The following is a 15,915-nucleotide window of genomic DNA, read 5'->3' as shown; positions in this document are numbered from 1 at the left end:
CTAATATCACCTTGTATGGCTTTGTCATATTTTGTTTTATAATGCTGCTATGAATTATTATATTAATGCCATTATATAAATACAAGAACCTTAATTTCCTGCATTTCATATTTTTAAACTTCATTGTAGATTGGCTCCAAATGTATTCTGTGCCAAGTTAATTTAATCAGTACTGCTTACACAATTATGCATATAGGATAGTGTTAAGGTGGTTTTTGAAGCAATTTTGTTATTACCATGCGACAGAGAGCTAAGTCTAAGAAAGCACTCTAGTTTTGACCATGAAAGGTACACCACATGTGACAGTGACCCACAGAATTTGCAGGGTCTATGAGAGGGCAGCTCATGAATATGGAACAGGTGGGTGGAATCCGTGGCATGCATACAAGATAGCTTTCTAGATCAGCATGTCAACTTGAGAACAGGCTATTTGGATTTGGTATTGTGCAACAAGAAATGATTAATAAACTTCTAATAAAGGGACCCATTGGGAATAACGATCATATAATAGAATTTTATATAAAGCTTGAAAGTGATTTAGTTAAGTATGAAGCTAAGGTCTTAAATCTAAACAAAGCAAGCTAGACTGGTATGAGGGGTGAGATGGCTAAGGTAGGTTAAGAAGCTACATTGAAAGATATGACAGTAGACCAGCAATAGCTAGTATTTAAAGAACTAATAGATAATTTGCAGCAAATGTACACTTTTAAGCACATAAAACCACAAAAAGTGGTCCAACCCTGGCTCGAGGAGTTAAGAGATTACTAGATCAAAGGAAGAAGCTTTTAATGTTGCCAAAAAGAGTAGCGGATTTGGACGATTTTGGAATTCAGCAAAGGAGGACCTTGAAATTCAGGAAATATAAAGAGAATATGATAGATTAGGAAGAGACATAAAAATTGATTATAAATGTTTCTGTAAGTAAGCAAATTGGAAGAGATTTGTCTAAGTGGTAGAGACAGATGAAATTATAATGGGGAATGGGGAAATGGCAGAGACATTAAACAAATGCTTTATATCTCTTCATGGTAAAAGGCACAACAGATATTCCAGAAATAATGGGGAAACAATGGTCTACTGAGAATGAGGGACATAAAGAAATAGCACTGGAGAAATTAATGGAATCAAGTGATGACAAATCCCCTTGACCTGACGACCTGGATTGTGGGATTTTTAAAAGAGGTGACTGCAGAGATAGTGGATGCATTTGGTTTTGATTTTCCAGAATTCCTTTGATTCTAGAACAATTTCCAAAGATTGGAAGGTAGCAAACATAACCCTGCTATTTCAGAAAGCGGGAAAAGACATTTACCTCAGCCTCAGCTATAAATGACCTAAATTAATGACCCGGTTGAGGGATTGAGTGTAACATTATGATGATCCATATGCTTTGGGAAAAGCCTGTATTTTCTTTTTGTGCGATGCCCCCGTTATTTCCAAAGTGAAACAGGGGCATTTTCTCAAAGGGGTGCAAGTAGACTCTCTAGCAGGCAGTTTAGTTCCAAGAAATGCCCATGTGACCTGAGGTTGACTTGGAGATGAAAAGCTAAAAATCAGAGGGTAAGTAGAAAGCTAATTGCAGTGGTGTCAAATTCCAGCCTGTTTTGTGGCAGGCAGTTCGGAACACAAAATTCTTCAGAGGAAGAAAGCAACGTTTGCCAAGAATGGATCAGTTTTATGTTTGGCAGGAAGAAGAATGTAACTGGTCTCAGAACCTGCAGCTCAGAACATATCTTGGTGTTGAAGCAGGGCTCTGATCATAGAGCAGGACTGTTACTGTGTGTTATACAGTTAGAAAGGACAGAGCTGCAGATGGGGAGAGCAGGAGACTGGATTGGAACGGGACCCACTGCTACTATTTCAGTTTTGGAAGAGCCAACCTGGCCATTTAAAGGGGTCTGAGAAGGGAGTCTCTGGGGATTCTGTGCCATCAGGATTATCATGATCTGAGTGAAAGAGGGTTCGTAGTAGTGTCTCTTTTTGGTGTTAACTGTATCCAGGAACCTCAGAGAATACGGCTGCCGGTGAAAGCAACTTGAGGGCCAAATCCGTTCAATGGGAAGTGAGAGGTCCCAATGCCAGAGGCTGAGTTGGAAAGATTGAGATTTTCTGTGGTGCCACATTTGTGTGGGAAATAATGACTTGTAACTCTGAGGTGTATCTTTGTATCAACTATTTAGAATGAAATTTATCTTTTTATTTAAAGTAACTTTTGCCTGTTAATATTTGAATTATGTTGATTTTACTTGGTTTGGAACAGCAAAAGTTTTAAAAAGTGAGATCTTGTCCATCAGTTTTCTTTCCATTGGTGCTGTGGGGATTCCTTTCTTTTAAAAGTTATTATTCTCTATGGGGATTGTAACAGTATATCCAAGTTTATTGTTGTTGCAAAGTTAGGAGGAAAAAATAAGCTGTGAGGGGAGCACAATATGGTTGCAGAAGGATGTAGACAGTTGGGTGAGTGGGCATGAACATGGCAGACAGAATACAATGAGGCAGAGTTGAAATTTACCCATTTTGGTCAGAAAAATAAAAAACGCAGAATATTTTTGAATGGTGAGTGACTGGGAAATGTTTGCCTTCAGAGGGACCTGGGGCATCCTTACACATGAATCACAAAGTTAACATGAAGATGCAGCAAGCAATTAGTAAGGCAAATGTATGTTGGCTTTTGTCCAAGGACTCAAACACTTCTTCCAGGTGAAGCAGTGCTTTACTTGTACCTCTTTCAATGTGGCCTGCTGTATTTGCTGCTCACAATGCAGTCTCCTCTACTTTAGGGAGACCAAACACAGACTGGGTGATTGCTTTGCAGAAAACCTCCACTCAGTCTGCAAGCAGGACCCCAGGTTGCCGGTTGTTTGCCATTACAATTCACCATCTTGCTCTCGTGCTCACATTTCTGTCCTCAGCCTGCTACAATGTTCCAGTGAAGCTCAACGTAAGCTGGAGTGACAGCACCTCATCTTCCAATTAGGCACTTTACAGCCTTCTGGACTCAACACTGAGTTCAACAACTTCAGACCATAAACTCTGTCCTCCATTCTTTTTTTGCCACGTGTCAATCTGTTTCTTGTTTTGGCTTTCAGACTGAGCTGATTTTTATTCTGATATTAACACCTATTCTGGACCTATGCTTTGTTTCTTTAATACTGCCATTACCACTCCCTTTGCCCTTTGTTCCTTGACATTTTTGGTATTTAATCTCCCCTGCTCTCTAACCCATCCCTGACCTTCCCTTTTGTTTCACCTGACCCTCCCCCTTTTTTCAACAGCATAAAACCCATCACGTTTCTACCTCTATTCAGTCTTGAATAAGTCATGTTAGACTTGAAACATTAAACTCTGTTTCTGTCTCTACAGATGCTGCCAGACCTGCTGAGTTTTTCCAGCACTTTCTGTTTTTATTTAAAATTCTTAAGGAGCTTGACAGGGACAAGGTGGATACTGACAATTCTTTCCCTGACTGGGAAATCAAGGATACAGTGTCATAGTTTCAGTATAAGGGGTTGACTATCTAGGACTAAGATGAGAAGAAATTTCTCCACTCACGGCTTGTGAATCTTTGGATTTTCTACCCTAGAGAGCTGTGCATGCTCAGTTCTTGAGTATATTTAAGATGGAAGCTGATAGATACTTGGGTGGGTGCTAAGGTAATTAAGGGCATGGGGCTAGAGCAGGAAGGTGGAGTTGAGGTAGATGGTCAACCATGATCTTCTTGAATGGTGGAGCAGGCACAAAGGGCCACATGACCTACTCCCAATCCTATTTCTTAGCTCTTAAGAGCCATTATGAGTACATCTCTGACACCTGTCTGACCCGTGGACATGAAAAATTGCCCTTTCATCTTTCTGAGCTAGTGAGATTTGCCCAGGCGTGTACTGACCCTGCTAACACACTTGTTGACTCCTTCAATCATGGGGACGAATGCATCTTAAACTAGAAGCTGTTGTCTAGCCTAGACCATTTTGATGGGTGAGGTCTAGGGTTGCCAACTCTGGCTGATGTATTCTGAGAGACATTGGCGGATGTGACATCGTGGGAAGCTGGCGGAAGTGACGTCACAGCACAGACTAGTTGAGCTGAATGGCCACTTTCTGTGCTGTGTATTATATCGTTGTATATGTAATACATTTGAGATTGGTAACTGCAAAGATACAGCAGAAAGCAGCTACAGGGCTGTGCTCCATCAAGCTTTTCTGTTAAACTAGTTACCCTGGTCTCGAGTCACATCGTCTGTTTCTGTGAACTGAGCACCGATTCAGTGTGACGCAGAGTGAGAGGAAATGAACCTGTCTTCACTAAATTCTGCTATTGAGTCTGAACAATTCCTCCCCTCGCCAATTGCTCTTGGGGGATGGAAATCCGCAGTGAACCACAGTCTTACCTGGTCACCACCAATTCAATCCAACACTAATTAATAACCTCAATAACACTAATCAATCATTATACAAGCATCCAGCCAGTCTCAGTTGAGCCTAACCTTGGCTCATAATCAGCGCCCTTTCCTGCAGCTCTGTAGCCCAAGTGGGCATAGCCCCAACTGTTTGGAACACTGATCATGTGCTCCGTAGGCCATGCGGATATTTCTGTCCAGTGAGGCCTGCCAATGCCGAGTCTGACTTTTCTGTGGGTGGGAGAGTAGGTTCCTGGCTCAGGGAAGATCAGCTGGCATGTGAACACAGGCTGTGTTTGGCTGGCAGCTGGTACGTGACGCAGGGAAGGTCAAGTGGTACCTGAGCACAGGCTGTGATTGGGTAGCAATTGGCCCTGGCTGTCTGGAGGGTCAGGTGGTACCTGAGAATGGGCTGTGGTTGGCTGGTGGCCGATCCTGGCTGGCGTTGCTGGAATGCTTTGTTTGGCGAGTAGGAGATTGGCGCCAATTCTGGGGTCTCCCGACCATTGTGGGAGCGTTGGCAACCCTAGCTGAGGCCAGTGTGCGCCCCCTTTTATTTGGCTTATTGGTGTCTCTTCAGGCATGAGGAGTAGGGACTCGAAGGTTATGGAGGCTTCAAGCCTGACTGTAACCTAACACAGAAGCAAAATACTGTGCATGAGTGGAGATCTGAAATAAAAGTAGAAAATACTAGAAATGCTCAGCAGGTCTGGCAGATTCTGTGGAGAGGGAAATAGAATTAACATTTCGGATTAATGTCCTTTTATTTGACTTTCGTTCGCTCTGACGAAAGGTCATCAACCTGAAACTTTAACTTTGTTTCTCTCCCCAAAGTTGTTGCTAGACCTGCTGAGCATTTCTAGCATTTTTTGCTTTTATTCCTGACCGTAACCCTCCTTGTAAGGGGTAACTAGGGTTATGGCGATAAATCGGCAGGACACTCTAAGATTTTCAGGGTTCTATTATTAGCATTGTGCCATTGGACACAACAATGCAGAAAATTAATCATTGTTTAGAGTCTGTGCAAAACATTTTCTGCAGGGATTGTCATTATGCTTTTAGCAGAAGCTTTGGTTGTGGTCAGTCCTAGCTAACTTGTAAATGCCTTTTGTTTGCCTGTGTCCACTATGGTGCTAATATCTTTCAGACAGTTTTGTTGAGAATCCATATTATAAACCACTTGTCTTTCCTGTGCGGGGCAGGGTAGGAGGGTTGGTTGGCGCGGTTGGGGTGGGGGGGGTGGGGGGGGGGTGGGGAGAAGGAAGACCAAAGAACCCAAAACTATGGTGGAGATATGTTCTTTTAAAAGACTTTTACTTCTCATATTTTCCTGTCTCCAATGTATGTGATTTTATTCTGTTAACTTTAAAATGATTGCAATGTATAGCTGTCTTAATAGACCTATATTCTCTTATTTCAGGAACACTTGGTGTGGTCACAGAGGTAACAATAAAGGTCAGGCCTTTGCCTGAATACCAGAAATATGGCTCTATTGTGTTTCCAGATTTTGAACACGGTGTGGCCTGTTTGCGAGAGGTAGCACGACAGGTAATTATTCATTCCTGCATATGAGATACTGAGCATTTCCTCCAACAAAACGGTTATATTTGTACCCAGTTCTGAACAGTTGAAAGACTGGCAGCTGCAGACAAAGTTTTGTAGCTCCTTTTGGAGGGATTAGAACTCATGGCATACAGAAACATTGACAGCAATACAGCGAATAACCTAAAGCAGAAGTTCTTCAGTAATTTAACATGCACAGTGAACACGCAAGCAATTCATGCTTAATGATTTTAACTGTACCACGTGACATCTTGTCATGATTTGTCTTATGGTCTTGTTCAGCTGTATAAAAGTGTAAATGTGGTGCTGAGGATGGTCTGCCTTGAGAATCCTGTACTGTGAACTGATTGCATTCAAGTTCTCAAATGGAAGTGGTGGTTAAATCAGACTTAAAAGATGATGCTATGGTCACCAATAAGTTTTCTATTTGTATATCTTATATTTCTTTGGGCAATCCTTACAATGTTAATCATCCATCATTGTATTCCTTTTCTTGCTATACCTGTGAAAGTACTTATTCCAATATTGTGTATCATCCCTCATCATACAAAGGTTAATAATGGAATTGAGTGTTATATTCCTTCGCTTAACAATAAATTGTCTTTATATTGCCCTTTTACAAAAAAAAGTCCCAAAGCATTTTATGGACAATAGGAATTGTTCAGTGCTTTGACCCTATTCTAGCATGTAGTTAGATCATGGTTCATGTAACTTAATTTACCTGCATTGATTACTTATACCTTAACACCCTTGCCTAACAAAAATCTATCAGTCGCAGTTTTGAAATTTTAAGCTGACTTAAAAGGCCGGAATCAGATGAATGGAGACTTTTGTTGGGGAGAAAGTTGTAAACATTAGAAGGTTAGGTATGGGTGGAGTTAAGGCATGAAGAGATTTAAAGATGACGGCGACTATATTAAACTTTAAAAGATGTAGGGGAAATTTGGGACAACAGATCAGGGGTGTTAGGTGAGTGGAACCTGGTGTGGGATAGGATATAAATGATGGAGTTTGGGGCATAGGGAATGGCTTCAATCTTTCAGTTATTTAACTGGAGAAAATTGTGATTAATCAAAGACTTAAGTATTGGACAAGCAGTTTGACATTATAAAGTTGTAGTGGAAGGATCGAGTGACATTGTGGAGAGAGATTGAGTTTGGAGTTGTTGGCGTAATGTGGAAGCTGACCCCATGTCTGCTGATGCTGTCGACAAAGGGCAACATGTGGATGAGGAAGAGGAGATGACTCCTTGGGTCACTGTGGAGGTAATGGGCAGGAAGAGAAATCATTCCTGTAGATGCAATGGCTGGTTGGTTAAGAGTGGAATCAAGCATGGGCAATCCCACTATGTTGGGCAAAAAAACAAGAAATGCTGGAGGAGTATGGTGTGGGAGATGGAATTTAATGTGGAGAATTGTGAAGTGATTCATTTTGGTAGGAAGAACAAGGAAAGGAAATAAAAAATAAAGCATACAATTCTAAAGGGGATGCAGGAGCAGAGGGACCTGGGGGTCTATGTGCACAAATCATTGAAGGTTGAGAAAACAATTAAAAAAGCATATGCAATCCTGAACTTTATGAATAGGGCATTGAGTATAAAAGCAAGGAAATTATGGTGGATCTTTTATAAAAACTGGTTCAGCTTCACCTGTAGGATTGTGTTCAATTCTGGGTAGCACACTTTAGGAAAGAGGGTGAAGGCTTTAGAGAGGGCACAGAAAAAGATTCATGAGAATGGTCTCAGGGATGAGAGATTGCAGTTACATGGATAGATTGACAAAGCTGGGGCTGTTCTCTTTAGAGAGGAGAAGCTGGAGAGGAGATATGATCGAGATGCTCAAAATCACGAGGGATCTAGACAGACTAGAAAGAAAAGGGCAGAAGGGTCGAGAACCAGAGGAAACTTGATTTAAGGTGATAGGCAAAAGAATCAAAGGTGACATGAGGGAAAGTTTTATGCAGTGAGTGATATGTTCTGGAATGCACATCCTGAGCGTGGTGGAGGCTCAATAGTGGCTTTAAAAAGGAAATCGGATATCTATCCGAAGAGAGAAGATTTGCAGGGCTACTGAGAAAAGGCAGGCAAGTGGGACTAGCTGAGTAGCTCTTGCAGTGAACTACACAGACACAACAGGCCAAATGCTGGTCTTCTATGCTGGTAGCATTCTATGAATCTACATGTAAAAGGTGTTTTTTATAAGCTATAGCCTTGCTCCTACCTCCGCCCATTAGCTGCTGAAACCTTGGTTTATGCCTTTGCTGCCTCAAAACTTGACTCTTCCAATGTTCTGGGCATTGTCCACCTTCCATAAACTTTAGCCCATTTCAAAGCTCTGCTGCCTTATCGTTCCAAGCTGTATGCCAGGTAAGATGCAAGGCTTTTAAGTTCTTCACAAATCAAATTGTAGATCTGAATATAATCAGAAAATGCTGGCAATGTGTAGGTCAGTTAAAGAGAAAAGATTAGTTACATAATTTTTGGTCATGAATTGTCTTTCCAGAGTTGCTCATTGACTTACTGTGCATTTCCTTCTCTTGTTTCAACAAGCATTTTGGTTATATTCCGTTTGAAAAGATTGTGTTTAGGAACTGGTAAGATACTAGGTCCGATGCAAGAGTTTTGTACCAAAAATTGGAATATTGAAAATTTGGCAGGAGTAAACCCACAAATTTCTTGCCCTTCAAAATTATTACCTAGTTTATTTTGATATCAGAGTGAGAATTTGTTTTATACTTTCATCTCTGCAGAGATGTGCTCCTGCATCAATCCGTCTAATGGACAATACACAGTTCCAGTTTGGTAAGCAAATATTAATTTTTGGAAGAGATTTTTATTAACAATGATGTATATTAATTTTAAAGTTTGTATTTTAGTTTATTATATGACCTATAAGAGCTAAGGATGTAATAATCCAGTACTACATGAATTGACATTGACTCCATGTTAAATGACACTATCAAACATCATAGTGCATGCATTCGATTATCAGGGGCCCTTTTTTTTTCTCCTTTTCGTTTCAGCAATGGGCTAAAATTGTGGCTGAATATCCAATTAATTACATTGACAAGGGAAGGGAATAAAAACCTGACTTCAAAGACCCTGTTAGGGTCTTTTAATAAATATATATTTTCTTTAAAAAGAATTAGCTTTTGCTCTCATCTCTGAATTTGAGCCTTCGGTCCCAAAAAGGCCAATCTAACTTTAAGTTACAACACACAGCTTCCTTGAGTGGTAGATATTAATCCATTGAAACCTGTTTTGAGGGCTGTTAAGTGGCTCGTGATGATCCCAACTTGGTTTTATTGAGTTAAATTTGAATTCCTGTTGAGACATCTGAAGTCAGATCCAGCACTGGTTGTAGAGGGTTCACTATATTTAAATGTTAAATAGTATGATAAATTGCTCAGAAGTTCAGGGTTACTAAGTAAATATGTCAAAGTGCTGGTCATTTGTCAAATTGGTTTATACATTTGTTATTTAAAGGATTCACAACGGTGTGTAAATTTTATGCCTCCAGATCAATCCAATATTCTAAAGTACTGTATGACTATAATCTCTCAACTTTTTGTCTTCATTACGAAATTTAAAAAATTGAGTATCGAAGTCTGTAAAATGTTACCAACATGCATAACGGAAAAAAAGAAAAAAAAGGCAATCAAAAGCCAATGCTCACTTTATCCATTAGACACTGCAACCACGTGTACCATCTTCTCCTATAACTAGTGATGTGACTCTTGGGAGATACAAAACTTCAAAACTTTTGAGTTTGCTGGTGTGAATAGCTTTGTGTCTTGAGTAAAGTCTTTGCAGGTGTGATACAAAAAAGCAAACCTCATAAGTGAATACATCAAACCATTCAATAGTTACAGAATACTGTATTTCAGTTACTGAGTCTGCATTACTATCAGTATACTCCAATGTTCAATATGTTACACTGAATTATCTATTATGACAAGATAATTAGGATTATGTTACTTTTATTTCTCTATATGTAATGATGGAAATTTTGGATTATCCTCCATTGTAGTTTTTTTACAAAACATAGAATTGATATCGCTGGGCTCAAAGTGTGTAGTTCCTAAGAGACCTCATTATTTTGAATAGCTTTCAGGATTTGATTTTTTTTCTTTTGTGTTTGCACACCATAGAGCTGAACAGAAGAAATAAATTATCTAGAGTTCACAAAGACCAAGCCAAGTTGTAGCTCACATTCCCTTCTTATATTTGAAATTTCATTCAATTATTATATAACTCTCGCCAATTTGCAATGTAGCTTAATGCAATATCTACAAAACACTGAACAATATAGAATTTAGTTTAGTGATGACAAGCCCATTATAGAAAATGATGGTTTACCAACAGTTTAGTTCAACTGTAAAAAGAAAGACTTGCATTTATATAGCACCTTTTATGAACTTGGGGCATTCCAAAGTGCTTCACAGTCAAAAGTATTTTTTGTGTTTTAGTCACTTGTAATGTGGGAAATGGGACAGCCAATTTGCACACAGCAAGGTCCCGCAATCAGCAATGTGATCACTATCAAATAATCTGTTTTTATGATATTAATTGAGGGATAAATATTGGCCAGACCACCAGGGATACTCCCCTGCTCTTCTGAGATAGTGCCATTGCATTGTTTACGTCTGCCTGACAGGGCAGATGGAGCCTTGGTTAAACATGCCACCCAACAGTGCATTCATTCAGTACTGTACTGTAGTGTCAACCTTAATTTTTGAGCTCAAGTCCTGAAGTGAGCCCACAAGCTTCTGACTCAGGTGAGAGGGCTACCAAGTGAATCACAAATGGCACGTGAGAGATGTGTTGTGTCTAAATGTTCTTTCTCTACAGAGCAGTAATACTCCATTGCTGCAATAAAGTTGGTATTTTATGTTTGGGGAGGAAATGTTCACTAAACTAACAAACTCTAAGTCCATGTTTTCGGTGTGTTTTTCTTTAGTTTTTGTCTAAGTGACTAAAAGGAATTGTCAGAATCCGTAACTTAGACAAGTAGATCAAATGTCACTAGAGGACATTTAGGCAACAGTGATCATAATATAAAGTTCAAATTAGCTATGGTAAAGAACAAGGAGCAATCTATTGTAAAAATACTTAAGTGGAAGACCAATTCAGTATATTAAAAATGGTTCTGTATCAGATAAATCAGAATCAAAGATTGGGAGGCAAAACTGTAACGGATCAATGGGCTGCCTTTAAAAGTGGAGATGGTTCAGTTATAGTCAAGGTACATTCCCACGAGAGCGTAGGTAGGGTAACCAAAGCTAGAGCTCCCTAAAGGACAAAAGAGATATAGAGAGAGATGAAGCACAAGAAGGGTGCGTATAACGCATCTGAGTACCGGATTGAATGAATATAAAGTTCAGAGAGGAAGTGAGAAAGGAAATAGAGCCAAGGAGAATGAAAGAAAACAAAAACAGAAATACCTGGAAAAACTCAGCAGGTCTGGCAGCATCGGCGGAGAAGAGCAAGGTTGACGTTTCGAGTCCTCATGACCCTTCAACAGAACTAAGTAAAAATAGGAGAGGGGTGAAATATAAGCTGGTTTAAGGTGGGTGGAGAGAAGTATGGGGGTGGGGGGGGTGGGCAGTGGTTGTAGGGACAAGCAAGCAGTGATAGGAGCAGATAATCAAAAGATGTCACAGACAAAAGAACAAAGAGGTGTTGAAGGTGGTGATATTATCTAAAAGAATGTGCTAATTAAGAATGGATGGCAGGACACGCAAGGTACAGATAGCTCTAGTGGGGGTGGGGTGAAATAAGACTAAAATGGCATAAAAGGTATAGATTTAAAAATAATGGAAATAGGTGGGAAAAGAAAAATCTATATAAATTATTGGAAAAAACAAAAGGGAAGGGGAAGAAATGGAAAGGGGGTGGGGATGGAGGAGGGAGTTTAAGATCTAAAGTTGTTGAACTCAATATTCAGTCCGGAAGGCTGTAAAGTGCTTAGTCGGAAGATGAGGTGCTGTTCCTCCAGTTTGCGTTGAGCTTCACTGGAACAATGCAGCAGGGACAGACGTGGGCGAGAGAGCAGGGTGGAGTGTTAAAATGGCAAGTGACAGGGAGGTCTGGGTCATTCTTGCGGACAGACCGAAGGTGTTCTGCAAAGCGGTTGCCCAGTCTGCGTTTGGTCTCTCCAATGTAGAGGAGACCACATTGGGAGCAACGAATGCAGTAGACTAAGTTGGGGGAAATGCAAGTGAAATGCTGCTTCACTTGAAAGGAGTGTTTGGGCCCTTGGACGGTGAGGAGAGAGGAAGTGAAGAGGCAGGTGTTGCATATTTTGCGTATGCATGGGGAGGTGCCGTAGGTGGGGGTTGATGAGTAGGTGGTGATGGAGGAGTGGACCAGGGTGTCACGGAGGGAACGATCCCTACGGAATGCCGCCGGGGGGGTGAAGGGAAGATGTGTTTGGTGGTGGCATCATGCTGGAGTTGGCGGAAATGGCGGAGGATGATCCTTTGAATGTGGAGGCTGGTGGGGTGATAAGTGAGGACAAGGGGGATCCTATCATGTTTCTGGGAGGGAGGAGAAGGCGTGAGGGCGGATGTGCGGGAGATGGGCTGGACACAGTTGAGGGCCCTATCAACTACCGTGGGTGGAAAACCTCGGTTAAGGAAGAAGGAGGACATGTTAGAGGAACTGTTTTTGAAGGTAGCATCATCAGAACATTTGCAACGGAGGCAAAGGAACTGAGAGAATGGGATGGAGTCCTTACAGGAAGCGGGGTGTGAGGAGCTGTAGTCGAGGTAGCTGTGGGAGTCGGTAGGCTTGTAATGAATATTGGTGGACAGTCTATCACCAGAAATTGAGACAGAGAGGTCAAGGAAGGGAAGGGAAGTGTCAGAGATGGACCATGTGAAAATGATGGAGGGGTGGAGATTGGAAGCAAAATTAATAAATTTTTCCAGGTCCCGACGAGAGCATGAAGCAGCACCGAAGTAATCATCGCTGTACCGGAGAAAGAGTTGTGGGAGGGGGCCAGAGTAGGACTGGAACAAGGAATGTTCCACATACCCCATAAAGAGACAGGCATAGCTGGGGCCCATGCGGGTACCCATAGCCACACCTTTTATTTGGAGGAAGTGAGAGGAGTTAAAGGAGAAATTGTTCAGTGTGAGAACAAGTTCAGCCAGACGGAGGAGAGTAGTTGTGGATGGGGATTGTTCGGGCCTCTGTTCGAGGAAGAAGCTGAGAGCCCTCAGACCATCCTGGTGGGGGATGGAGGTGTAGAGGGATTGGACGTCCATGGTGAAGAGGAGGCGGTTGGGGCCAGGGAACTGGAAATTGTTGATGTGACGTAAGGTGTCAGAGGAATCACAGATGTAGGTGGGAAGAGATTGGACAAGGGGAGGGAGAAGGGAGTCAAGATAACGAGCGATGAGTTCCGTGGGGCAGGAACAGGCTGACACGATCGGTCTGCCAGGACAGTCCTGTTTGTGGATTTTGGGTAGGAGGTAGAAGTGGGCCGTCCGAGGTTGGGCGACTATCAGGTTGGAAGCTGTGGGAGGAAGATCTCCAGAGGAGATGAGGTCAGTGACAGTCCTGGAAACAATGGCTTGATGGTCAGTGGTGGGGTCATGGTCCAGGGAGAGGTAGGAGGAAGTGTCTGCGAGTTGACGCTCAGCCTCCGCGAGGTAGAGGTCAGTGCGCCAGACAACAACAGCACCACCCTTGTCAGCGGGTTTGATGACAATGTTAGGGTTGGACCTGAGAGAACGGAGTGCAGTAGGTTCAGAGAGAGACAGGTTAGAATGGGTGAGAGGAGCAGAGAAATTGAAACGACTAATGTCATGCCGACAGTTCTCAATGAAAAGATCAAGAGAAGGTAAGAATGCAGAGGGAGGGGTCCAGGTGGAGGGAGAATATTGGAGGTGGGTAAAAGGATCCGTTGAACAGGGAGAGAACTCCTGCCCAAAGAAGTGAGCGTGGAGACGAAGGCGGCGGAAGAAGAGTTCAGCATCGTGCCGAGCCCGAAATTCATTGAGATGAGGGCTTAAGGGTATGAAACTAAGTCCTTTGCTGAGCACTGAATGTTCAGTGAGGGGAAGGTCAGGGGGTATAGCGAATACACGGCTGGGGCTGGGATTGGAAGATGGGGTGGGGACGGAGGGACAGGCAGGGGTGGAGGGTCCTAGATGGGTGTTGGTGTCGATGAGTTGTTGGAGCTTGCGTTCCTTAGCACTTGAGAGAAAGAGAAAAAGTTTCTTGTTGAGGCGTCAGATGAGACGAAGAATAAAATGAAACTGGGGGCACGCGCAGCTTTGAAAAAGGGTGCGGCGGTGCTGCTGGAGGGAGAGGTCGAGTGTGTTCATATGGCAGCGCATGGCACTGAGTGTGGATCTCAGAATGCGACGGGAACAGCAGTCCGAGAAACGTTTTATGCCCCGGAGATACCTGTAATCATGGGTGGGTTCGAAACGAGGGATGGAATTTCAGTTGAAATCCAGGTGGGGTAAGTCGGAGACGGAGACAGTCACTGAGAAAGAAAATATGGCTGTGAAAGTGGGTTTTAGTAAACACCTTGTCACCAGGAGAGAAATGGAAAGCAATGAAGGTGAACAAGGCAAAAGAGAGATACGGAAATCCTGTCGGAGAGAAGAGCAATACTTCTTCAAGGTAGGCATTTCTTGAAGAATGAAAGAAAAGACTGGCAATTAACATAAAGGAGAATCCAATAGTCTTCTATAGGCACAAATAGTAAAAGGATAGCAAGAGGAAGGGCAGGGCTGATTAGGCACCAAAATGGAGACTTGTGCATGAAGGCAGAGGGCATGGGCTGAAATAGTAAATGAATAATTTGCATCTGTCTTTACCAAGGAAGATGATGCTGCAAAAATCACAGTGAAGGAGGTGGTACTGAATGGGCTAAACATTGTCAAAGAGGAAGTATTAGAAAAGCAGGCTGTACTTCAAGTTGATAAGATATTGGAACTGAATGGGATGCATCTGAAATACTGTGGGAAATAAGGGTGGAAATTGAGGAAGTACTAGCCATAATCTTCCAATCCTCTTTATACAGGGGTGGTGCCAGAGGACTCGAGAATTGCAAATGTTATACCCTTGTTCCAAAAGGCCTGTAAGAATAATCCAGCAACTACAGGCCAGTCAGTTGGTGTGAAAGCTTTTATAAACAATAATCCAGTGCAAAATTAAATGTCACTCTTACAAATGCTGATTAATTAAGGAATTACAGCACAGATTTGTTAAAGGCAAATTGTGTTTAAGTAACTTGATTGATTTTTTTTTCACAAGGTAACAAGGAAGGTTGATGAGGGCAATGCAGTTGATGATGTGTTGTGGACTTCTATGTTCAGGTGTTTGATAAAGTGCCACATTACTGACTTGCCAGCAAAGTTGAAGCCCATGGAATAAAAGAGACAGTAGCAGCATGGATGTGAAGTTGGCTGAGTGGCAGGAAATAGAATATTGATAAACATTTTGTTGTTTAGACCAGAGGAAGGTATATATTGATGCACTAGGGCCACTGCTTTTCTTGATACATATTGATGACTTAGACTAGTATACAGATCATGATTTCAACTGTGAGGAGGATCGTGATAAACTTCGAGGGCGTAGGCTAGTGGAATAGGTGGGCAAGTGACAGATGAAATTTAAAACATAAAACTGTGAGCTGATGCATTTTGGTAGGAAGGACGAGGAACGGCAATATAAACTAAAGGGCGAAATTCTAAAGGGGGTGCAGGAACATAGACTCATAGATGTTTATAGCACAGAAGGAGGCCAGTCTTGTCTGTTTAGGTCAAAAAGATCTGACTACACTAATCCCATTTTCCAATGCTTGGCCCATAGCCCTGGAGGCTATGGCAACACAAGTGATTATTTAAATACTTCTTAAATGTTACAAGAGTTTCTGACTCAACCGTCCTTTCAGGCAGTGAGTTCCAGACTCCCACCACGCTCTAGGTGAAAAAAA

At 42.0% G+C, this 15,915-nt stretch overlaps 1 protein-coding gene across 1 annotated transcript in view; it reads left to right on the top strand.

Moving 5' to 3' along the window:
* agps (alkylglycerone phosphate synthase) overlaps positions 1-15,915 on the top strand; it is a 160,284-nt gene that overhangs the window by 106,801 nt on the left and 37,568 nt on the right. The window contains exons 11-12 of the mRNA XM_078552025.1: positions 5,817-5,944; positions 8,708-8,759. Of these exons, the coding sequence (XP_078408151.1) occupies positions 5,817-5,944; positions 8,708-8,759 (180 nt within the window). The remainder of the gene's footprint in view (positions 1-5,816; positions 5,945-8,707; positions 8,760-15,915) is intronic.

Source organism: Cetorhinus maximus, chromosome 11 (assembly GCF_964194155.1).
Source record: "Cetorhinus maximus chromosome 11, sCetMax3.hap1.1, whole genome shotgun sequence".
NCBI classification, from domain to species: Eukaryota; Metazoa; Chordata; class Chondrichthyes; order Lamniformes; family Cetorhinidae; genus Cetorhinus; species Cetorhinus maximus.
This window is presented reverse-complemented; position numbering and strand designations above follow the sequence as displayed.